This window comes from Engraulis encrasicolus, chromosome 8 (assembly GCF_034702125.1).
Source record: "Engraulis encrasicolus isolate BLACKSEA-1 chromosome 8, IST_EnEncr_1.0, whole genome shotgun sequence".
Lineage (NCBI taxonomy): Eukaryota > Metazoa > Chordata > Actinopteri > Clupeiformes > Engraulidae > Engraulis > Engraulis encrasicolus.
The window spans coordinates 28,915,693-28,941,870 of record NC_085864.1 but is presented as its reverse complement, the minus strand read 5'-3'; the positions used below and the strand labels follow the sequence as shown (position 1 = coordinate 28,941,870).

The 26,178-nt window shown below is 43.3% G+C and overlaps 1 protein-coding gene across 2 annotated transcripts; it reads left to right on the top strand.

The window, feature by feature from the left end:
* The first annotated feature begins 6 nt into the window (after nt 1-6).
* Nucleotides 7-26,178, top strand: rasgrp4 (RAS guanyl releasing protein 4). Of its 2 annotated transcripts, none has more exons than XM_063205389.1 (17): nt 7-729; nt 10,091-10,263; nt 12,293-12,398; nt 13,417-13,476; nt 14,148-14,282; nt 15,230-15,371; nt 16,252-16,425; nt 16,913-17,029; nt 17,614-17,889; nt 18,174-18,254; nt 18,822-18,926; nt 19,888-19,997; nt 21,390-21,543; nt 23,459-23,495; nt 23,663-23,797; nt 24,472-24,665; nt 24,966-26,178. In XM_063205389.1, the coding sequence occupies exons 1-17, from the start codon at nt 707-709 to the stop codon at nt 25,077-25,079; spliced, it is 2,136 nt and encodes a 711-aa protein (XP_063061459.1). In that variant the 5' UTR covers nt 7-706; the 3' UTR covers nt 25,080-26,178. The 2 variants fall into 2 exon arrangements, with proteins under 2 accessions (XP_063061459.1, XP_063061458.1); XM_063205388.1 differs by having other exon boundaries at nt 18,798-18,926.

Here is a 26,178-nt window from a genome sequence, read left to right as displayed (position 1 = left end):
GACTCATTTGCACCCTCCCTCTCTCTCCACTTCAAGCAAGAGATTTTGCACACTGACTCTCATGACAGTTCCTCTTATCTGTCTGTCACACAGCCACCTCGTCTATCCAAGACAATATTTACCTAATTTTACTAACTCCTTGATTGCTTTCACAACTTTCTTTTTTTTCATGGCGTGTCTTTCAACATTTCCTCCATCTTCTACCAACTTACCAAACATTGGGAGAAACCATTTGGGTGAAAAACTTTTTTTTCTGGGCTCTGGATATTTTTTGCACACCTCACAAGTGGTGAGAAGAAACTAAGGTGGAGTTGTTGTTTTCTTTTCTCGGTTTGAACAACTGACAGCTTTGTTGATTTCAAAGCTTCAACGTTTTTGTTTTGTTTTTGAAGCGCCTCGGATTTCACACCGCTTGCTTGCCATCCCCTGTCAAAGGGTTTGTGGTGGTGTGTGAGAGGGCCACGAGAAGAGCTTGGGTGTGTGTGTGTCTGTGTGTGTGTGTGTGTGACAGAGAGAGAGAGAGAGAGAGAGAGAGAGAGAGAGAGAGAGAGAGAGAGAAAAAGAGAGACAGGCAGGAAAACACACATACGACCACCAGAGAAGAGGATTTCCCCAATGGAGCCATAGGACTATCAGGGGGACCACAGCAGATGCTCAAGAGGGTATCACTCCTCCATCGCAGTGCTGAGAAGAGTGGAGGCCCACCATGATCCGAAAGGAGGCTAAGAGGTACAGCAGAGGGCTCTACATTTACTTTTTCCATCATCAGCCAAAATGGCTAGTAGATGTTCACTTACTAGCCAAACACACATGCTCTTACAGGTCAAAGTGGCTAGTAAGTTGGTCTTTTCTACCAGCCAAACTGAAATTTCACTAGCATTTGGCCAGTTGGCTAGTGTTAATTTACAGCCCTGTCAGCAGAGGAGAGGAGAGGAGAAGAGGGCTGGCTTGAATGTATGTGCGGCACATCTCTTGTCATGTTTCTGTTAGATTTGTCTACCCTTAAGTTATCCATCCACCCACATGTCTACACTTTTTAGGGTTCACATACAACCATTTGTTTTGTACACTTTGTGGTGGAGCTTGACAGTTAGTCCGTAAGTGTTTGCAGTGCAAATTTTGCGCGGTGGTGTGTGAGTTGTGAGTTGCGACTGACTGCCGCTCAGCTCAGCTCAGCTCAGTTAGTTGTCTTCTTGTGGTTATTTTTGTCAAGGCTGTAGTTCCTGTTCAGTTTCTTCAGAATTTTCGTGTCTGATTTGGTTTCTATTCTCCAAAGGTCACCAACGATAAGTATAGAGGTAGTAGAGACGTGACTATTAAGCCAAAACTAAAAGAGTCACCTGTCTTTTACATTTTTGATATATGACTACTGAGCAACTGACGACTGAGCCCTGAGGACGGTCAGTAGACCGAAAGCTTGGCTTATTAAAAAGAACACAAAGAGGATTTAAGTGTGCAGACATTTTTCTTTCTATTTTACACAGTTTTTGTTTATGTTTGGCACCTTTTAATTGAAAGTGCGGTATGATCCAGTTAAATACTGATATACAGGTGTATGACTTTTAACATCAGAACAACGAGTGATGATTGACAATAACAACCTCATGCAAACTACACTTGGCGTGGTAACTCATCTTCTGTGGTGTTCTTTGACGGTATTAGAAAACCACAATACATTTGAAGAGACACACAAAAAAAATAATGCCCATGACCTACATATCTAACCGCCTGCCATGGGGTCTGTGTCGTGCAACAGCCTATATTTACAGTACTCACACTCACACACATGCCCTTGTGTCTGTCTGTGTTATGGTGGCTATATAATGGTGTAGGCTAGGGGTCTGGTATTTTGTGCAGATTAATGATGTCTTATAAAGTAAATTTTGTCAGCTTTACACATGGCCTAATACTGAAATTCACCCCACAAAATGGTCTGTCTGAATGTGGCCTAACGTATGTACCATATATACAGTATATTACATCTGAATTTAAAAACATATTTAAAACCACTTGAACAACATGTCATGAGAATATGAGGTGCATTTGCACAGTGAATGATGGGTTTTGTGCTTCCAATCTGCCTGAAGTTGTATCACACAGATCTTATCATATAACTTAGAAATGAGAACTTGTGTGGGTGTTGAGGTAGTCTAGAGTAGCAAGCCATTTAAGGTGGACCTGTAAGGCTTTTTTTTTTAATTCAAAAACACATCTTAGTCATTAGACCGTCATTAACATATGAAGTCTATTTACAAACTCAACATTCACAAGTGCCCTTCCATGTAAACACAAAGAAGATATGCCCCAGCATGAAGTAAAAAATAGCTCTGATCTATTTCATGGCAGGCGATGCCCACATGATGACATGATTTACATGTAGGCAAAGGCGTTACACCATGTCCAACACCTCATTTACATCTAATGTGTGTCTACATCACACACTGCATTATGCAACACATAGTAAATAATTGCCACAAACCCAAAGGCCCATCTCACATAGTATAGAACTGGAAAGATCAGGCCCATCTTATTCAGTCTAGTAGGGAATGTGTGTGTGTGTGTGTGTGTGTGTGTGTGTGTGTGTGTGTGTGTGTGTGTGTGTGTGTGTGTGCGCGTGCCTGCGTGCGTGCGTGCGTGCGTGCGTGCGTGCTTGCGTGCGTGTACTGTATATTTAAGGACATTTAAACACAGCAAATGGCTTGATTGGATGTGAACATGGTTCACGTTACTCTGTTATGTCATACACTGACAGAATGTCTCTGGAGTCTGCAAAGACAACAACAAAACCCCTAAAGAATATGATTTTGAAAACAAATAATGCAGTGTCAGTAAACCTAACCAACGTGCATTAGAGAATGATGATAGGGAGGTGTGTGCTTGTTAAGCCTGTATGAAACCTGTATGACTTTGGCCTCAACCAGTGAACTATACAGGGGTGCATTTCTCGAAACCATAGTTGCTAACTACGCTAGCTACTATGTTGTTTGCAATGCAATTTCCCATAGACAACTACCCAAGTTGCTAACTGGCTAACAACTACACTGTCTAGAAGCGCATCCCTCATATGTAACTGACGTGTGTGAGCGATGACAGAGCGGTGTGCGTGTTTCTGGTGGCGTGTGCGTGTGGTGTGTGTGGTGTGGTGGGAGGGGGAGTGAGGGTGGTGGCATATCAAGCCAGGAACTGAGGGCAGAATACCGGGTAGAGTGGTGAGGAAAGGAGGGGAAGGAGAGGGGGATTTCCAAAGAGAAAGGAGAAGTTATTGTTCGGAGAAAGACAAGAATTGGGTAATAGCAAAAATGGGGGGAGGCAGAGAGACGAGCAGAGGAGATGAGATGAGAGGGGATCGATGCCTAATTTAGTGGTGAACGTGCGGTCTGTAAATGGTCTTAAGTGCTCTACATTAAGGGTCTGCACACAGTGTTCACTGTGTGCAGTGAGTGAGTGAGTGAGTGAGTGAGTGAGTGAGTGAGTGAGTGAGTGAGAGAGTGAGTAAATGAGAGAGAGAGGGGGGGTCAGAGACAGACAGAGAGACAGAGATGGGGGATGGGATGGGGCTAGTTGATTTGTGCGTGACTCGTTCGGCGCATGCAAATGTAGAGGATGGTGGCCATTTGCATAGAGGTGTATTTACTAGGGTCTGTGTTTACAATCTACCAGTAGGCTATGTCTATCCTCTGTGATCCTAGAATGCACAGTAATGCACACTACGTATACTGACAAGCCTGTTCTTTAGGAAAATCTACAGGATACTGAACCCTAGAGCTCACAACGAACACTTAATTTACGTAACACACACAAACTTGTGGGATTTTTCAGACTATTCTGTGTAAAAACACACACAAATACTCTAATCATATTCTTCCTGGATAACCATTTCCCTTGAACTCGAGTTAAACCCGATGCAAATGAAGTGCCTCTCCAAATTTACATAGGAGCGCAGGGCCTTCTCTTCACTAGCTCTTTATGTCAGTATGGCAGTATGCCTGTCGCAAAAATAGCCCACTATGTGCTGCACGGTAGATTATAGCCAGGGCTCTAAATTAGCTTTCTTCAACACCAGTCAAAATGTCCGGTAGATGGTAGTCTTACTAGACAAACACACACTCACGAATGGGTCAAAGTGGCTGGTAAGTGGATCTTCTCTATCAGCCAAACTGATATTTCACTAGCATTTGGCTGGTTGGCCAACCGTATCGCACTCATTTCGTAAAGTCTTCACGAAAATAATAGATTAATTTTCGTGGTGCATTCACGTTATTGCCCGCCTTTCGTAAAGTCTTCACGAAAATAATAGATTAATTTTCACGCTGCCTATTCACTTGAATTGCCCGACTGTTGCCTAGCGACCCACTAGTTTGATGCCCTTTCGGTAGCCTACTGTCACATGGTAATCAAACATTTCAAACAAGCAATTTAGGGTTAGGTTTAGGGTCAAGGTTAGGGTTAAGGTTAGGGTTAGGGTTAAGTAGGGTTAAGGTTAGGGTTAGGTTTAGGTTTAGGTTTAGGGGACATAAGGCGTAAGTACCGAAAGGGCGTCGAATTAGTGAGTCCCGAGTGTATCAGCAGGGTTAGGGTTAGGGTTAGGGTTAGGGTTAGGGTTACCCCCTCCCCGCCCCTGCAGACGTTTGGATAACCATAGCAGCAGTGGGGCAATTCAAGTGAATAGGCAGCGTGAAAATTAATCTATTATTTTCGTGAAGACTTTACGAAAGGCGGGCAATAACGTGAATGCACCACGAAAATTAATATATTATTTTCGTGAAGACTTTACGAAAGGCGTGAGATAGGGCTCGGTTGGCAGGTATTCATTTAGAGCCCTGGTTATAGCCACAACAGAGTTCTGAATTGATAGTTTGCAAAAGGGCACTAACACCTAACAGTTCAGTAGAAACTGATACAGACCTACATTGTTTGGTAATAGAACAACGGTGTCACGTGACTTTAATATTGCTACATCACATGATCTGCACATTTCAAGATAACAAAAATGGCAGCCATGAAAAAGCAGTAAAAAAAATCCTACTTTGTGATCGATGTTGAAAACAAGTTCATTGCAACTGTGAGTCATAGCCCTGACCAATTGCGTTCTCTTGCATGAATAGACTTAATGCTCTTGCAAGACCCAATCTACTTGCAACACCTCTGACACCGGCGTGACACACACAGCACACATACGCGCACCAAAATGTACGCACACACACACTAATACAGACAGACACACACACACACACACACACAAACACACACACAGACACACACACAGAGACACACACACACACACACACACACACACACACAGAGACCCACACACGCGTAAAACGAAAATGTGCTACATCAAGGAAGAGGAAGAACTGTTCTCTACCATTATGACCACTGGTGGTGAGGGTGGGAAGACACAAAGGCTTGTATAGATGTGAACGCATGCATACATGACATAAGGATGGAGAGAAAAGAGAAAAGATTGCAGATCTTCCTACCATGTTACTGAAATAACACAGGGTGGTAGAGAGAGAGAGAGAGAGAGAGAGAGAGAGAGAGAGAGAGAGAGAGAGAGAGAGAGAGAGAGAGAGAGACAGAGACAGAGACAGAGAGAGAGAGAGAGAGAGGGAGATAAACAAGCAGAAACAGACTGAGTGACAGGCATAGAGACAGAGGGACGGGTACACTGTTGATTTGGGATGTGAGAGAGTAGCCCAAACGATAAAAAGACAGAATTGAAATTGAAAAGGAACATTGAGTAGGGACAGCAGCAAGTGTGTGAGACAGCGAGAGAGAGAGAGAGAGAGAGAGAGAGAGAGAGAGAGAGAGAGAGAGAGAGAGAGAGAGAGAGAAGGAAGGGGGCTGGTTGGTCATTCTAAGAACTCGTCACCACTTCTCTGAACATATACACTTCCTGATAATGTGATGTCTTCACTTCAGCCACAAAAGACAGGCCATGGTGCTCTATTAACACTGGAGATAGACAACTCCCATATAAAAAATATATTTGAAGCTTATTAAATGATTATATGTACAGTTATATGTACAAGTCTTACCGTATACATACTATAAAAGTGTCCCATGTCTCATTCCCTCATGTATGAGTAAGGCACAAATGCACATTCAACTGGCCCCTTGGGGTAAGCAAACTAATAAATATGAAACGGTCAAATAACCAAAGCATGCCTTGCCCACTGAGAATTAACATTACTGGGCAAGGGCAAGCATACTAATAAAGAGGTTGAAACAGAGTGGCCATGAGCAGGCATGAGACATGTGAGTTTAGCTTTGGTAGTGGGAATTGTGCCTATGAAAATAATTGAAAGAATGTCAATCCTTGCCTCAGAAAATGTGTACCCCATACTGACCTATTGTCTCAGACAACACACAAGCAGGGACACAAAAAGCAAGTGCAAAAAACAAGAACACACATGGCTAATTGGTGCAATCACCTCTACAATAAATTCTGAGGTTACTCTTCACTTGACGCCGGCATCATACGTATGACATACAGTAGCATTGTTATAAAAGTGTCAAAAGAGTGTCATCATGACACAGTCATGTAGAACAAGTCATAAACACAATGTCAATGTCATAAACGTTTTATGGTCATGAAAAGTTGACATTTACCATAACCGAATGTCAATTAATGATTGAGTCATAAAATGTTTATGACCTAGACATATTGTTCATGACTCATGCATGACTGCGTTACGACACGTGACACTGTTATGTCATTCGCATGACACCGGCGCCAGTTTAAGTGTTACCAATTCTGAATTGGAAGTTGAAGAACTTAAAGGTGGTTGTCCATATCAATGGTATACATATATGGTATACATTTATATATATATATATATATATATATATATATATATATATACATATATGGTATACATTTATATATATTAGGGGCTTTTAATGCCTTTATTGACGTAACAGTATGAGATGCTGACAGAAAGGGAGTGGGAGAGAGAGAGATGGGGGAGGATTGGGAAATGACCCCGTCCGGACTCGAACCAGGGTCCCCATAACCCCAATTACGGGGGGCTTCGCGCGTTGCGCCACAGCGCCCCCGGTGTACATATCTCAAGTCAAGTGCTTTAAAGGGACACAGTGTGAGATTTTTAGTTGTTTATTTCCATAATTCATGCTGCCCATTCACTAATGTTACCTTTTTCATGAATAATTACCACCACCATCAAATTCTAAGTATTCATTATGACTGGAAAAATTGCATTTTTCATACATGAAAAGGGGGATCTTCTTCATGGTCTGCCATTTTGAATTTCCAAAAATAGCCATTTTTAGCTGCTGAAATGACTTTGCTTGGACCATACTAGAAGATATTTGTTTATTACTTAGTAAACTTACATGTAAAGATCAAATTTGGCAATAGGCAGCCCAGTTTCAATGAGGAGCATAGTTGCAGTACCTTTTTTGACCATTTCCTGCACAGTGTCCCTTTAAGTACCTACTAATCATCAGTGGTGGTTAACCTGCACTTTATTACACAAGTGCACTACATTGGGTCAAACACCTTAGGATGACATTGAGGAAAGCTCCCAGAAGAAAACCTAATGATCCATTCACTGTGCCCACAGCCTCGGAAAAGGTGAGGGAGTACAGTACAAGGGCGCAGAACACGCATTGCAGTGGCACGGAAAAGATGAAAATACTACACACTAGAACATCAACAAATAGGAACATGCTGGTTGATTTACAGAAACAAAGATACTAGTGCAGACAAATCTCACTGAATGTCACACATTATATGACACACAATTTGTGCCATGGTTCAAACTACCTAGGGAAAAGTTTTTTTTTTTTTCCAAAACACTGTCACATACAGGCATTAGCAAAGTGGGCTTGACATAGTGGTTGTAAGCCTAATTAAATGACTATGCACACACGCACACAGAGAGAGACACATGTTTTAGGTGTTTAAGTGTGCACATCATTCTGAATGCCTTTACAGTAGACATGGCCTCTGTTAACAGAATGGCAATGACCAATTTGTCTTGTACAGTATTACTACTACTGTACATGACCGTGTCATGTCGGAATAGTGAAGTACTATGGTAGTTAAGTCTGACTATAACAGCATTCCTCCCCTCATAATGCAAATTGTGAGGCTATACCAAGGAAGGCCAACGCTTGCACGCACAAACACACCCACACTCACACGCACACACACACTGATACATTACGCTTACGTCTGTAAGCGCTAACACAAGCCTACACAGGCTTACAGCAGAAAAGCTGTTCAGCTGTGGCTACTTCAAAAGACACCACTTTTCGAAAGAACTGCACTGTGCAACACCGCTACAATTACTAACAGATCTTTGACAGACGGATTGAAACATCACCCACAACGCATTAAGGGCAGATTATAGTTCAGCAACGGCGCCTGTTGGTTACGGTCGCTAACCACTGTTGATGTTATAGATCTGTGCCGCGAGTGCTAAACTGATGTATTGTTTGTTTGTTACTTACTAATTCAGTCATTGTAGCTTCATTTATTTACACACACTAGAAAGAAAGTGTTCGTATTCCACAGAATATTGACAGTTTGGCTCTCGTAAACTACCGGAAAACTGTGCCGCCACGAGAACACGGAAGTAGCGAGACGACCAATCACAGCGCCTTTTCTCTGCAACCTTCGCAACCGTCTGTCGCGTAGTCAGGATTTTTTTTGAGGCGCGCGACGACGGTTGCAGAGCCTCTGCGCGGGGGGCGTGGTCGCGCACAGACGGTTGCACAGGCTCTGCAACCGTCAGCGCCAATAAGTATAAATTGCCCTTTAAACTACACAGTCTCACCCCAAGTAGTCAATATCTGAGTACCTTTGACCAGACTGCAATTTTTGACGTCTTGGGTATTCCTTCCACGTCACATTTTGACTATGTCCTCAAAGGCGCCCCCTTGTGGCAGCATAACGTCATTGAGGTTAGGTTTAGGAATAGGTTTAGGGTTAGGCCACATAGTCAAAATGTGACGTGGAAGGAATACCCAAGACGTCAAAAATTGCAGTCTGGTCCAAGGTAGTCAGAAATTGACTACTTGGGGTGAGACTGCGTTGCATTAAATGGTCGAGAAATGCGAGCAGAATGTTCAGTTCTCTCAGTTCACTCGAAAATGTGGGAAACATGGAGTTGTGGACCATAGGGCCTATATTTAAAAAAAAATCTTTAAAATGTGGGAACATGGGGCAGCAGGAATAAGCTGTGGGACCGTTGGGCTGTGGTACCAATGGGCTGTGGTACCAATGGGCTGTGGGAACATAGAGCTGACCCCCTTTTGTTGTTGCCAGGGTAGGAGACACAATGGGGTGGGTGCGGGCGGGGGGGTCGTTGAAAGCACCTCTAGCCATAGGCTGGTGGGCCCTGAGCTCATCTTTGTCACAATAATTGATACCAGAGTTACAGTTCATCAATCAGAGAGGTCTTCCATGATAAACCTCAATGGCAATGGCATTGTCCCACCAAATTCCTCTTCTGTCTTTTTCACTCATTTTGTAACCTGCCTGATGATGTAATTCTGTGATTCCCCAACTCATTCACAGGTCTGTATGTTCAGCTGGCCTGCCTCTTTGATGTGTGTGTGTGTGTGTCTGTGTGTGTGTGTGTGTGTGTGTGTGTGTGTGTGTGTGTGTGTGTGTGTGTGTGTGTGTGTGTGTGTGTGTGTGTGTGTGTGTGTTTCTGTTTGCTTACGTGTGTTTGTCTGTGTGTTTGCGTGTGTGCGTGTCTGTGTGTGCGTCTGTGTGTGTGTTTGCGTGTGTGTGTGTGTGTGTGTGCGCGCGCGTGTGTTTGTGTGTGTGTGTGTGTCTGTGTGTGTGTGTGTGTGTGTGTGTGTGTGTGTGTGTGTGTGTGTTTGCGTGTGTTTGCGTGTGTGTGCGTGTGTGTGTGTGTGTGTGTGTGTGCGTGCGTGTGTCTTTGTGTGCATCTGTGTGAATGTGGCAAAAGGGAAGTGCTATTTACAAATCAAACAGGATGGATGGATGGCTGGCTAGGTTGACTTGACTTGACTAACCGAGTTACTGCAACGAGATAGTAACGTCATCATCACCCCCACTTGTGTCACCAACACTTGCGTTTCCCCACGTCAGGAAGTCTCGTCAGGAGAGCGTGACGGGCCTGAAGTGTCGTCGTCCGGTGCAGCGGCGGATGACGTGCCCCAGCCCCCAGGAGATCCAGCAGGCCCTGCAGTCCCCCGGGCCCAACTCGCTCATCAGCGCCGCCTGCCTGGACGAGCTCATCCAGCGCTGCCTGCACTGCTTTGGTGAGCAAGCTCACTGTGTGAAAACTTTTTAGCGTTTAACTGCATGGCCGGGGCCCTGCCGTGGCCAACCGGCAAGGGCACTCGCCTGCCTGCTCGATTCCCGGCCCGGGTCCTTTGCCGACCCCTCACCGTCTCCTTCCCAATTCACTTCCTGTCCACCTCTCGCACTGTCCTATCGAATAAAGTCGGAAAAGACCACAAAAAAAACGGCATAGCCGGATTACCCATAAGAGCCAGCGGCACAGTGCCCGGTGCACAGTGACTCTGCATTTTTGACCAGTGAGGGGGCATCATAAGACACAAACTTTACCAGAATTGTTCATAAAGGTGAGGCACTGTACAGTGCCCTGGGGCACCATAATGGCTTAATACGGTCCTGTTTAACTGCAATAGCCAATTAAACGTACATTTCATCCAGCGCTGCCTGCACTGCTAACAACTCAAGGCTTTCTCAAGCTCAGTTAACTTACAAATTTAAGGCTGCAGGGCAGGGCTTACTTTACTCTGCCAATAAGCAGAGTTCGGCGGAAGGGAATTGGATAAGATCCCTCCCAAAGCCTTATACTATACACTTAGATGACGCTTTTACCCAAAACAGCTTACAGTTACAGTACTTGGGTACAGGGTATTGGTTATAGTCCCCTGCACGGTGGTGCCTTGCTCAAGGGCACTTCAGCTCCACATATGTCCACATATACATCAACATTCAGACGAGTGTGTCAATGTATATGTAACCATACTGTATGTGCAAGTATACAATCCTAACACTGATTTCTGGTATTTAGTGGTTGACTTGATATGTACAAGAGCGATAGAACTAAGGCAGTGAGGACAGAGAGAGAGAGAGAGGGAGCACTAGAGAGAGGGGGGGGGGCACTAGAGAGAGAGAGAGAATTTGTGACCCTTTGGCAGGCCCCTCTGTCGCGCATTGTTTCCCTTGTTTGCCCACATTCTCACTTTAGCCGGGCACATTACGTAAGTGATTGATGTGACAAATATGAGAGGGAAAATGAGTGAGACAACAGAAAGAGAGAGAGAGAGAAAGAGAGGGAGAGAGAGAGAGAGAGAGGGAGAGACAGACAGACAGAGAGAGAGAGACATACAGAGAGAAAGAGAGAGAGATAGAGAGAGAGAGGAGAAGATGAAGAAGGGTGGATAATGAGGAAAAAGAAAAGAGCCATATAGAATTCAGCCAGACACACAATCAGGCCTTGTCTCATTAACATGGGGCCAGACAAAAGCATTCCCACCACTGTGGTGAACCAATCAGGGTGGTCCGAACTAAGAAATGCAACAGGTCTTAGCTTCACTCCGTTTTCTCTATTCCCTGTCCTTCTTCTCCCTATTATATCTCGTTTTCTTTCTCGCTCACAAAAAAAAATAAAGACCACACTACGTTATGAGTTTTTTACTATCATTGTAGCCTAGCCTGTGGCACAGTCAATGTACTTTGTGCCTGGAGACAGGATGGTTTCATTGTGGATAGTAATGCATCATTTGCAAAGTTGTTGCTGAAGACAGTCTAAAGGGGAAAGGGTCAAGCCCTTGCAGCTAAAAAGCATGTTTAAGTTGGTTTAGCAATATCTTGCATTGTTTTGTGACGGGCTCCTTTAAAAAATGCCTTGATTTTACATAGGAATAGAGGACACGTAGGCCTAAAGGTGGCAAAACTTGCATTATTGTACCATATTCAGCTGATTTTTTTGACATAGCTCTTAAATAATCATTATTATTAGAGTAAGGAACTTTTTTCTTTCCTTAACACATCCATGATGTCTTTGATGGGCACCTGTTCAGGCTTACAGGCCTGCAACAACAACAAGCAAATATTTCACTTTGAGATGCCATTGAGGAGACATGCATACTTAAGTTTTACTGTGTGATGTGATGGTGGTTGTGCATCCCATCACATAGGCTACTGGGTGCAAGTTAGGTCACCATTTTGAAGCTTTGTTGTGCTTTATGTGTTTCTCTGTTTATGTTTCTCTCTCTCTCTCTCTCTCTCTCTCTCTCTCTCTCTCTCTCATAGATGCTGAGGGCAAGCTGTGCAGAGGGACCCAATTTGTCCACATGACTCTGATGATGCACAGCTGGGTGGTGCCATCCCAGACCTTCGCCAATAAACTCCTCTCCATATATCCTACCATGCTACAGAAATAATATTTATGGTTGAAAGACACTTAAATTAATTTGGAGATTTTGTGAATTCCGGCTGTGGTTTGATTTGGTCCTGTGATTTCAATGAGTGTGATGGGAGTGGTCATCATCACTAGAGTTGTGGGTACACTCTTGTCACGCCAGTGAGGCGGGCTCTTTGGTGAAGCGGTCAGAGAGCCCCAGTTTGGTACACCAGAAGGTCAGTGTTCAAGCTGGGGAACTCTACCCAATAGATTATGCAGTGTTAATTACGCACTTAGAGAGTTGAATTTAACATCCATAGTGTCCATCTTGGTCTTGGAGTGTTGATATAACACTTTAACATTTACTATGTACTCCCCTTTGCTAGTGAGTTATAAAGGTAGGCCTAGCAGCTCTCCCAAAGAGGGTTGCTATATGTCTAGATTCGTCATGGCAAACCACTTCCTGGAAACACCACTATTGCACATCCCCTTTTACGAAGTCTGAGGACCAACCAACCACGGGGCTTCAGTCATCTGTAAACGACACGCCACGACCTACATGCAGACCAGAACTGGGGTGCATTTCTCAAAACCAAAGTTGCTTACTACATTAGCTACTTTGTTGTTTTCAATGCATTTTCCCATTGGCAACTACCGAAGTTGCTAACAGGCTAACAACTTCTCTTTTGAGAAATGCACCCCTGAACACCATTCTGGTCCCACAGACACAAGCTTCCATGAAGTTTGTATTTAGCCATATCTCCAATTAAAACAAAATCAACAGAGCTTCTCTATTAGGTTTACCAGTTACTTAGATTCAATATATAAGTGACTAAAACTGGTTATTGGAATACTACCACCTGCAGTATTTTGAATTTTACCGCTGTCCCCACAATCGACCACAACCCTAAACATAAAACCATTAACCTATACTAAACAAAACCATTGATTGCTATTTTGACTATAGCATGTGTAACGAATGCAGAAGCGATCTATTTCCTTCTCACTTTAATGTTCCTTGACGGCTGTTTACTTACAAAGACCCTGTGGACAAGAAAGGACTGAGACGGGCACAAATGTATCATTTCATAAGGTATGTGTCACCTGCTTCAATCAATCAATCATGCATGTGTCCAAAATGCATGTCTGAGGTGCTGTTTCCACGTAGCAGGATATTTTTTAGCAGGGTATTTTTTTCCCCTGCTACGTCGAAACGCAACATGTGGATAAAAAAAATCCTCCATTGTAACAAATGCGTTTCAGACCCCTAAACAGGATATTTTTTTCTCCTGCTATTTTTTTCTCCTGCACCTGGATTTTTAAATATCTGCTACGTGGAAACGTAAGGCCAAATCCAATGCAAAACCAATACAAGCAGGAGAAAAAAATATCCACATATAAAAATATCCAGCTACGTGGAAACGGCACCTGAGGCTATTAAGTAAATGGAAGCCACGCCATCACAATAAGCCACCAGCTGTTCTCTATATAACCAAATCACTTTTCAATTTTTTGTACGTTGCCATTCCATGTTATTTATGTGCCCCCTTGGCTTCTGCCATGTCTCTCCTTATTTTTCATTATGCCTGATTGTATTGTTGGGATTTGTGAGCACACCAAAGTACATACCTAGCAACTGTATTTTTATACTGTTTTATACTTGAACATGAACTTTAACTAAGAAAAATATTTTTTCCTAACCTCTCTTCCTAACCTCCATGGCTGCTGTCTGTTCTCATTTTGACTGGCATGCCTTCTGCTCAGGCAATGGATCAATAAGTTTCCGGTGGTGTTTGAAGAGGACCCCCTACTGAGGGAGCTGATGGGGGACTTCTGGGAGCCCATGAGGGCTGCAGGGAAGGACTCTCCCCCCTGCCCACTCATCGACACCTCTTACCTGTAAGTACATTGAAATTAATTCCCCACTCGTAGCAAAGGAAAGGACAGGAAAGAAGGAAAGGAAGGGAAGGAAAGAAGAGTTTCCCAACTGGGACTCAAACCAGGGTTACCATAACTGGAGTCCCTCACACCAACATCACCTTAGCTGACACATACTATGCCTCTTATGGCACCACAGCAAGCCATTTGCAGGAGGAGAGAAGTGCTGCACATTCTCGGGTTAAATAAACAAGTTTTTAATGTGAGAACGTTTCGGCCTGTCGGCCTTCCTCACGTCACTTCTCTCCTCCTGCAAGTGTTTTACTGGTTGCCAACACCTCTGTTTCTGGTGTGCGTTTTGCATCTCCACTCACCACAGCAAGACATCCCACTTCTGACACCATTAGTTGCTAAGTTGAGTAAAGCTGCCCCACTGGGGCACAAGCCCTCCATGTGCCTCCATGAGCCTCATAGGGTACGAACTGGAGCTCTAACCACTACACCAACGAGCCAGGCACATCCAAAGTGACAGTCTAAGCACACCCACGACCTAACTGTAGAAATGGTCACAAAATCACAATGCCTTCTCATTCAACTCTACTCCCCATTGCTACAAGGACCGTTAACATACAGTATTTGTATTAGCTCAAAGTGCATGTCAGACACAATAGAATACGTAGATCTACACCTGACTTTTGACCTTGAGAATCAAGTCGAATTGCAAAACTAACCCTACTTAGCATCTGCACTTGTTGTTCTGTATATTTCCTGTGCACTTTTTTGTACTAGTGATGTCAGCTATGATTAATTCCTCGATGGTAAGTCGCTTTGGTTAAAAAAAGCCCCTGCCAAATGCAATATAATGTAATGTACTATAATGTAATGTAAAAGCCTAATAATGTAGGCTGAATCTTTCCTAAATATTCTCACTGCATTCACCATTTCTCACCATTTCTCCTGGCACACAGTAACACTCCAGCGAACCTGCCTCAGGTGCCATCCCCCTCGGTGAAGAAGAGGAAAGTCTCCCTGCTTTTTGACCACATGGAGCCAGAAGACATGGCCAAACTTCTTACGGAACTGGAGTTCAGGAACTTCTGTAATGTCTCAGTAAGTATCAGAATGACCAACTAGCCTGACTATCATCGACTTTCAAATCTCTTCAAGACTTGGTCTGACTTAGAGCATAACAATTAACGTTTCCCAAACGGCATGGTTGACCCGCCTCCCTTGGTTTGCTACTGGTCGAGACCAGTCGAGACCAGAAAAGTCTCTGCTGAAGTTTTAACCAAAACATTTTCTTAGACCCAGTATAACGTCTGCTTAAATCACTCTCACTGCCTTGAACACGCCTCTTCCCAGGGCCGTTGTAGCAATTCAAAGTTGAATGCTTCCCGACAAAGTGGGTGGAATTCCCGATTTCTCCGGAGCTTGAAAACTAGAAGCAACGCCTGGCTAGAGAATTACTACTAGCTAAAGTACTAAGTGTGAGAATTGAAAGATGACTTTATGAGCACAACGCAAAGTGAAGGGCGCAATTCCAGATGTGTGAAACTGAAAACTGAAAAAGAAATATATGCACCATATAGCACCCTCGCTGTGATTTATACTATTTTGTAAAACTGGACACGCAACGTTTTTCGACCCAACACAGGTCTTCATCAGATTACTTTTTCAGTTTCATGCCTTCACCGTTCACCCGTAGCCAGCATCTGTAACAATTGATTTCTTGGTATGTGCATGCACTGCACACTACACTTTTTAGTAAAACATCACAAATGACAACTGAACTAACTACTTGATGTTTGATTTGTGTGCTCTACTGTGCGTACCCCCAGTTTCTGGATTATCACAGTTATGTGGTGTAGGCTGATTTGTGTGCTCTGCGCGTACCCACAGTTTCTGGATTATGTGGATTATCGCAGCTATGTGGTGCACGGTTCAACTAACTACTTGATGTTTGATTTGTGTGCTCTGTGCGTACCCCCAGTTTCTGGATTATCGCAGTTATGTGGTGCACGGTTCCGTGCGGGACAACCCTGCTCTGGAGCGCTCGGTGATGCTCTGTAATGGAGTCTCTCAGTGGGTACAGCTGATGATCCTCAACAGACACACAGCACAGCAGCGCTCAGAGGTCTTCACAAAGTTCACACAAGTGGCTCAGGTGAATGCTACTACAAATACACACACACACACACACACACAGTCACACACACACACACAAACATACAAACATGCACGCACACACACACACACACACTACTTGCAACACCTCTGACACCAGCATGACACGGTCACACATTGGTGTACCCACACACACGCACGCACACGCACGCACACGCACGCGCACGCGCACACACACACACACACACACACACACACACACACACACACACACACACACACACACACACACACACACACACACACACACACACACAGGTACGCACACATATGCACACAAACACAAATGATCTATGGCTGTGTGTTTTAGATTTTTGTAAACTTTTATATGTAAAGGCCAGGTCTACTTTGTACTTGTGATGAAGTCTACCAACTAGCAATAAATAAATCCTGTGTGTAAGAAAAAAAATCATAACTTTGTTCTTTGATCTCATCTTATTTGTTCCTTTTTCCAACTGGTGGAGTAGAAGCTGCGCTCTCTTCAGAATTTCAACACTCTAATGGCCGTGATAGGAGGCCTCTGTCACAGCTCCATATCTCGCCTCAAAGACACTGCAAGCTTGCTCTCCTCTGACGTCATTAAGGTAAGCCTAAAAAACAAAACTGTTCATGGACACTGCAGAAGCATACAAAACTCACAGAGGAATACTGTACAGTATGTAGGCTGTCTCTAAGTTCCTTGCACTATTTATTTACTGTGTTCACAAGACCCTTCATGGACACTGCAAAAAGCATAAATAACTCAGAAAAAGTAAAAGATTTTCATGCAATCAGCCAAAACCACTTCAATATAATTCCTTGCAGAGGAATACTGTGGCTGTCTCTAAGTTCCTTGCACTATTTCTTTACTGTGTTCAGACAAAGCAAACTTTTACCTGTTTGGATATGTTTATAAGCTACACTTAGGCCAACTATGACACATATAGAATGAAATGGTTTTTTTTTATGTCAGCCAAGAACTAATTTCATCATGCAGAGTAAGCCTACAAAACAGCGAATTGGAACAATGTCTATTTAGGACACTTGCAAAAGCATGTGTCATTGCAGTTAGTTTGTGGAGGCGATGAACAGGCACCGCCTGGCTGGCTTTAGGTAAATGCGGTAGTTTCATCATGTCTGTGATCAGCAGTTTTGTTTTCTCTTTGCAACGCTGCCCTCTCAACCGCAGGCGCTGAGTGAAATGGCTGAGCTCCTGTCGTCCCTCAGTAACTATGGTAACTACCGCCGCGTGTACAGCGAGTGCACGGGATTCAAGGTGCCTATCTTGGGAGTACACCTAAAGGACTTGATTTCATTAAACGAGGGATTGCCCGACTATGTGGAGAACGATAAGATCAACGTGGGCAAGCTGCAGCATTTGTACAGCAACATCAGTGAACTACTAGCCATTCACGAGTGCAAGATGCCTTTCGTCCCCAACAAGGACCTTCTACCACTCCTCACTGTAAGTTAAGTTGCAGAATGTAGATACACAACAACAACAGACACACACTTCCTTGTAATTTTTTGTTAAGACATAACAATGACAACGGCCCCAAATATGAAACCTCTAAAAGATTTCTAACATAAATCCTTTACTTGAATATTTTCTTTCTTTTCTTTCACAATGATAATAGCTTATTATGTTCAAATGTGACAATAACAACAAGGGGCCTCTCATATGAAACCTTTAAAATTCCTGACACACTGTAAATCTTTCTGCTTGAATATCCCTGTTCTTTGCCACAGCTGTCTCTTGACCTTTATTACACTGAAGATGAGATCTACGAACTCTCCTATGCCAAGGAGCCCAAAAACCCCAAAATCCAGGTTAGTGTGATGAGCCGACACACACACAGTCATAATTGGTAAATGTTGCTGTGAGGAGACATCAGCATGAGGTTTTGCTTTCCTTTCATGGTTTCCTTTCATCTTGTCATTGGGACAGCATCATCTGCCGTAGGTGTCGTCAGCTGCATGATGAGCAAAGAGTCCTATGACAAACTTCTATGCTCTCACTTCAAACGTTATTTACAGCAAAACCCACGACAAGAGCAGCCAGCCGCAAATGATGTGTGTGTTATCTCATAACTGATCAGATGGAGTAGGCGTAAGAGACTGTTTTCTGTAGGCTAGCAGGTGAATTCCTCTGGAGTGTGTGTTCACATTTCCTGTCAACTTTATCTGACCCACGTCCTGGCACACATTGACACTCTCTTAGTTGGATCTACCCTAAAGTATTGAGAGACTTTTAATATGTGAATGTTTAACGTGAAATATGTAATCTGTTTGTGTGTGTGCTTCTAGGCACCTTAATTTTCTTCAGGAATAATACATATTACTCTACTCAACTCTACTCTACTCATCTTGTAGGCTAATCCCCTCTGCTCTCCGCAGCCAGCCACCCCAGTGGACCCCCCCGCGGTGGCAGAGTGGGGCTCGTGCGCACCCCCCAGGCTGGACCCCAACAGGATCTCCAAGCACGTCAAGCAGATGGTGGACGTAAGCAATGGCAAACTAACAACTAACTAACATATTAGACACAATGGCAAAAGAACTAAACATATTAGACACAATGGCAAAAGAACTAAACATATTAGACACAATGGCAAAAGAACTAAACATATTAGACACAACGGCAAAAGAACTAAACATATTAGACACAATGGTAAAATAACTAAACATATTAGACACAATGGCAAACTAACAGCTAACAACATATTAGACCCACAATCTGTTGCGCAGCCAAGTTCCTGTCGGCCTGCTTTCACTTCCTATAGCCCAGACAGCTACAGCTACTGCAGCAGAGCCAGATTAACGCATAGGCTAGATATGGCTGCAGCCTAGGGGGCCCCACCTGACAGGGGGCCCACAGGCTAGATACGGCTGCAGCCTAGGGGCCCCCACCTGCCAGCTGGGGGCCCGTGACTGCCCAAAAGTGAAAAATTGCAGAATTGTGACAATACGTATGCAATATTGAAAATTTCATCCATTGTGTGGAGTACAGTTGGTGGACATGTTATCCTGAATTTCCAGCTCGTAATTATAGCACTGTCTACATATGAAGAGCTCTTTTCCAAAACGCTATGTACACCATTTTTGACTTTTTGCATTTTAATATTGGAATTGACGGTTAAGTAGTCCTATCATCTATGTGTGAATTCTTGCCATTCAAATGTTTTGGGAACATACTTTTTTAACCTCTGTAAAATGCATTTTGCAATGCAATTCAATGGAATGCCCAATACAAAAATGTCAATTTCCCAACATTCTAAAAAATGGATATATCTCATTTTGGAAAAGAGCTCTTCATATATCTTTCACAAAAATTGCTTTCTGGGGGGCCCCACAGCAACCTATAGCCTAGGGCCCCCAGACCTTCTTAATACGGCCCTGTACAGCAGATGGAGTGAAATATAACGCAAGGCTGTGTGTGTGTCTGTTGTCGTGTCGCCCCCTGCAGTCCATCATGAAGAACTACGACCTGAACATGGACGGCTACATCTCCAGGGAGGACTTCAACAAGATTGCCGGAAACTTCCCCTTCTCTTTCTGCATGCACGAGTCAGACAGGTGAGAGAAAGCTGCCTGTACAGCAGGTGTTCTCAATTTTTTGTGAACAAACGCCCCCTGGACCTTATCCTAAGCCTCCCAACGCCCGCTTGACTTCATCATAACCCTGTCAACGCCCCCTTTAGTATTAAAAAGAGTATTAAAAAATTAAGTGGACTAAGGCCCACAATGAAAACTAAGCACCGCCCCCTCTCAACTGTATCCCTCATAACGCCCCCCTAGGGCTCCCCTATGCCCCCTGGGGGGCTGTAGCATCCCCGTTGAGAAATACTAATATACAGTATCTATTCCTAGCCTTATGTGCTGCCCGTGGAACGTTGCCATTCTGGTAACAGCAAACAGGGGCCATAACTTTAACACATTAATGACAAAGGGTCTGACCAAGGATCTGTTATAAAGCTTAATCCTACAAGACACAGCCCCTGTTATAAATTAGCTGTTACCAGAATGGCAATGACCAGGTTGTGATGTATAACCAAAGGCCCGGTGTTCTGTCATTGTGTTGTAGTACTATGGTAGTAAAGTTTTTTCAGTGACTATTACAGTGTTCTCCTGGTGGAATGCCGTGTGTTAAGGGGCTCCTGTTATGAAGACTACGCTCCACTAAAAGACTCTACGCAGAGATGAACAAAATGGTCTTGGCATGTACTTTGATTGCATTTAGTCCCTGTAGCAATGTGGGATATGGTGTTTTAAGGTGTCTAACAGTAGAAAGAGTAGAAGTCTGCACACTGCAGCTCCGCTTTGAAGGTTTATTCAGGTCATACAAACGTTTCGACCCGACATACAAACGTTGCGTGACCTGAATAAACCTTCAAAGCGGAGCTACAGTGTGCGGTCTTCTACTCTTTCTAATATCGGTGTACACTGCACACAGCATACTGTCTACCTAACCCAAGGCCCAAGATAAAGCATTCACTGTTTGCCATTTTACAGTTTGTTGCTTTGTAATTCATGATATAGATTCTCTGTAAAAAATGTGTAACAGTGAATCGTAAAGTCAAAAAGTGCAACTTAACCCTTCGGTTAACCCTTAACCATTCGGTTCCTAAGTTATGAGGGGGGGGGGGGGGGGGGGGGGGGGGGGGGGGGGGGGGGGGGGTCAAAAGACCCCCCCCCCCCTCCCCGGTCCCAGAAATGTTGAAAAAGCCCGGTCTGGATAGGGTTAAAACAAAGTTGTAAAGGGTATACAGCGTAGCATGAAGTGAATGATGATTTTTTTAAAATCTGGGAGCATTAACAGTGTTGCAGACATTCATCATTCTTCATTCACTTCAGTTATTCTATTTTGTCCAGTACCTGAGCTACTGTGATGTACGCGTATCCTCTGCGTTCCTTTACAGCGTAGCATACCACACAAAAATAACCCAAAACTCTTGTGTATTCTGACAGGCAAGGGGAAATAAGCCGGCAGGAGATCATGTCCTACTTCATGAGGGGTATGTCTATCTGTGCCAAACTTGGCTACAATGGCCTCCAAAACCTGCACAACTTCCATGAGACAACCTACAAGAAACCCACCTTTTGCGACACCTGTGGCGGATTTGTGAGTATTTGTGTGTGTGTGTGTGTGTGTGTGTGTGTGTGTGTGTGTGTGTGTGTGTGTGTGTGTGTGTGTGTGTGTGTGTGTGTGTGTGTGTGTGTGTGGTCCTCTAGGCCTAGGGGTTCAGATAAGTAGACCTCAGCTCCTACATTACAGTGACAGAGACCCACAAGAACTTATTCAACACCAGTATTATTTATGACTATATGACTTAAAGGTACACTGTGCAGGAAATGGTCAAAAACTGAGTTGCCTATTGCCAAATTTGATCTTTTCATGAAAGTTTACAAAGTAATAAACTAATATTTTCTAGTATGGCTCAAGTACAGTCATTTTTGCAGCTAAAAATGGCTATTTCTGGAAATTCAAAATGGCGGACTATGGAGAAGATCCCCCTTTTTGTGTATGAAAAGTGCACTTTTTCCAGTCATAATGAATACTTTGAATTTTATGGTGGTGGTTAGTATTCATGAAAAAGGTAACATTAGTGAATAGGTAGCATGGATTCTGGAAATAAACAATTAAAAATCATACACAGTGTACAGTGTAGAAATAGAAGACTTGGCATATTTTGGTTTCAATGTGTGTCCACGGTCCAGTAAATGGCCCCTTACCTGTAGATCCGGAATTCTCTCATTCCACGACCAGCCTAGGTGTCCTTCTCCACAAATGGGACTCAATCAGCCTTTTGAATTGAGTGTACATTTCTTGTTGTACGTGGCAATCTAAACAAAACAATGACAAACAGTTGGCGGGAAAAAAATTACACACATTTCCAAGGAGGTACACATGTGATAGCAAAGACCATTCGGATACATTGAATCCCTCCAGGTGTGTGCCAAGTGAGCAGTCCTGGCAGCCAAGCTAACTACAGTAGGCCTACCTTCCCCGCTTGGGCACAGAGGGGAATGCTGTCATTTGGGTGACTAAGAAACTCAATTTTAAGTCCCCATTCAGGCCTACTATAAGTTTCTCCTTACTTCTATAATGTGTGTGCTCATTGCAAGTGATAGCATAGCCTCCATGACAGTGAGTCACAGCAAAATATTAACAAACACCTTCCAAAAACCCACTTTTTCCTACAGTCCCAGGAATTAGGATGGCATGGCTGTGTTTGCTATGCCCTGTATCATGTTTTGTAAACTAACCTTGCCTGCATGTTAGGCCTACTGTATTCCATGTTAACCACCATCATTGGTTGCTAATGCTAAATGTCAAAATACTGGTAGATTGATAGCAAGAACTGTTACGTTCCTGCACAATTTGTAAATAAAACACATGAACAGGTAGGCTAGGCTACATCTACCTTGTGTCTCCCCCATTGACAATCAAGGAGCAACACTTTGTTGACATAGTGCTCATAGTTGACAACGTGGTTGTTGATGTCTTGAAATCAAGGTGTCCAGTAGCATATTGCATATTGCCCAAAAAGCACAACAACCTAAATTTGCACAACATTATTCCTACCTGACTTGGCTTTCAAAAACGCAAACCAACCCTGATGTTCGTTTCCCCACTGGGCGTCCACATCTGTAGTAGCCAAGCTAGCGCCATAGTGCCTCTCCTCAATTTTATTTTAGGCCACTTCACCAAGTGAAAGAAACAGGCTGGCAAGGAATCAGGCTGTGTCTGTGGTGTATTGGCCAAGATTAGAATCGACATAAAGAAATACACGGCTTATGTGGAGCATAAATAAAATATATGTATAACATTCATTGTTTCTAACTGTTTAAATCACACTTGAGAAAAAGAAAATTGTCATAAATAAAATAGTCCAGCAGTATAGGCCTACTATTACGTATTGTGCTGCTCGACACCTTGATCAATCCCACACTGTTTGGCTGAAACCAACTGTACAATATGGGTATTTACTGTATTACATAAATCTAAAGAATACTTTTCTTTCCTTCTCTTTCAGCTTTGGGGAGTCCTCAAGCGAGGTTATCACTGCAAAGGTAAAACGCTAAATGGGATTTTGATGAAACACATAACTAAATTCATAGAATGTGTGTGTGCACCAACCAGTTTTATCATGATTGTTATCCATTATGCAAACATAGAGCCAGTAATGCATGTTTCAATCACACACTGTACTACCTCCCCCCCCCACCACCTCTCTCAGACTGTGGTGTTAACTGTCATAAACAATGCAAGGACCATGTGACCATGGAATGCCAGAAGAAGTTCAAGCAGTCTTCAGGAGGCTCCTGTCCACCCACACCGGGCCCCAACAGCAGATCCAAGGGCAACAGCTGGAGTGAGTCTCACACATGACTAGGGTTGCCAACTCCTTGGGGGGGGTAAGGGACACCTCATTGGCACCGGGGGTGCTGGGGGTCGTCCGCCCCAGACAATGTTGTATTTCTTAGATGCAATTTCCTGCATTTTAACCCCTTAGTGCAGAGCCAAAATTGTCTCTGCCTATGTCTTAATCTGTTACTTAAGGCTCTCTGTAATGTCATAGCAATGTTGTTATGATGTTATTGAGTATTTTAAGCAAATAGTGAATAGACCTGCCAGCGACCCCATCTGCACTAAGAGGCTACTCAAATTGCACCCCGTTTCAGCTCAATACTGAACCATACCTTTGTTTCTAAATACGGGACGATTTCCTGGTTCCGTATTTGAAGTGACGGTTGGCAACCCTACACTTGGCCCCTAGATTTTTCTGTAGCAAGAGTGGCCATGTACATTAGTTGTAGTGAAGTTTTTCCAATGACCAGTGAAGTGATCCAGGAGTTGTGTGTGGCAAATGGTGCAGAATAAGTTATGAAAGTGATGCTTGCACTGCTACATCGTTCAAGGAACATTTCAAATGGCCCCAAAGCAAAATGTGCCTCTCGTAGACTGCTTTCAGGTTTGACACACACTTTCAAAAGGACCAATGTGATATTTTCCACAACCTTACCACTGTCATCTCTTCTTGTTTAGGTTCAGAGGACGAGGCATTTGTTTTCCCACAAGGAAACGGGTCTGAGAACAGCAAGGGCCTAAACGCTGAGGATAGCAACTCCGACTACTCAGGCCATAGCACTTATCCTTACACTGACTTTGGCGTTTGGGCACCTGAAGAGGTGACGAAGAACCACACGGATATGCACACTTTACCGGCCTTTATAGCACAGGTAGATATACTGTATGAGCAAACCATTTTCACATGCTCTGAATATGTCTGTACAATACTATACAAGTAATAGGTTTACATGTACAATTATTATTATTATTATTTACAACAACTGCTTTTTACAGAGAGTAAAACTGGATCAAAGAATCAAATACCAAATTAAAATTAAATTGTGCTACGGCAATGCTTACAAATAAGAACAGTAGTAGTTCTAACACTGAACAATTTTTAGATACTGCTGCTAGTAGTAATGCAACATTGGGAGAGAGTTAACACCTTTTCGAATTACCCATTCTTCTAGAACTCTTCGTGGCAATCTCGATCTTCGCTGGGATCGTCGCTGCCTGAGTCGTCACTACGGGAGAAAATGTCTGAGTTGAGACTTCAGAGGGACAAGAGCCGGGAACCTGACTGACTCAGCCTGAAAAACGGGTAACACTTAACTTGACGCCGGTGTCATAAACATGTCATGACAGTGTAATAATAGTGTCATGACACAGTCATAGATAAGTCATAAACATTATGTCCATGTCATAAACATTTTATGACATTCGGTTATGGCAAAGACAAACTTGGGTATGCATAACTGTGCCATGACACTATTATGACACTGTAATGACATTCTTTTGACACTGGCGTCAAGTAAAGTGTTACCAAAAAACGTACACCTCTGTCAAAGCATGGACATATTGGGTTACATCTGCATTCACTCTGAGGACAAACCTAATGTCCTCTGTATGAGGGACCCTATTCATGGATCAAGGCATTTATTCTGTACACTGAATGAACATTTTTCTCAACACTTAAAAAAATCTCAGTCTCAACTATGTGTAGCTTCTTTTCAAGGGCTACTATTAACCTACTTGCCTGGAAAAAAAATATCACAAAGGACCATGAACTTTTAAGTGATGTCTGAACTAACTTTAAATTCTAACCTTGAAATGGAACTCAATGGAAGACAATGACTTAAAGGACCATCTCATCTTCTGCCTTCGAACCAAGCCTGTTCATTGGCCATGGAGGACAAGTTAACTGGAGCACATGTGCAGGACAATGATGAGCATCTTTTACACTGTGATTCTTAAAAAGGAATGTAAAAAAGGGACACTTTACCTTGACTTGAATGCATTTACTACTAGCACTTCCAAGGGGCAATAATAGCGATGGCAACAACTCATGAATGGTACTACTGAAAGGTCCACACTGTTGGGAGGACAAAATAGTTGCGACACATCATAGTCTAATTATAGTGATGCTGGAGGTACTGATGCTGGAGGTGATTATACGTCTAAGCTCAGTATAATGTCAGAGTGCCTTTATGTGATCAGCGCTCTTGGAGACGAATGTTTCCAAAAGTAATGTATCGTGCAGATTTTGTGTTTGTGTGTGTGTGTTTGTTTGTTTGTGTTATAAATTGTGCCTAAACCACTGGTAGTTGATGGGAAACGTTCACAATCTATAAGTTAAATGCAAGAAAATGGGATAAAGAAAAATAAATAAATAAACAACTTGGA

What these genes read in the sequence shown, in the direction of transcription:
- rasgrp4 (XM_063205388.1), top strand. Translation starts at nt 707, where the DNA reads ATGATCCGAAAGGAGGCTAAGAG. An exon ending in CAAATGTATCATTTCATAAG is followed by an intron (nt 13,477 to 14,147) that starts GTATGTGTCACC and finishes CCTTCTGCTCAG; the next exon opens with GCAATGGATCAATAAGTTTC. An exon ending in TGCATGCACGAGTCAGACAG is followed by an intron (nt 19,998 to 21,389) that starts GTGAGAGAAAGC and finishes GTATTCTGACAG; the next exon opens with GCAAGGGGAAATAAGCCGGC.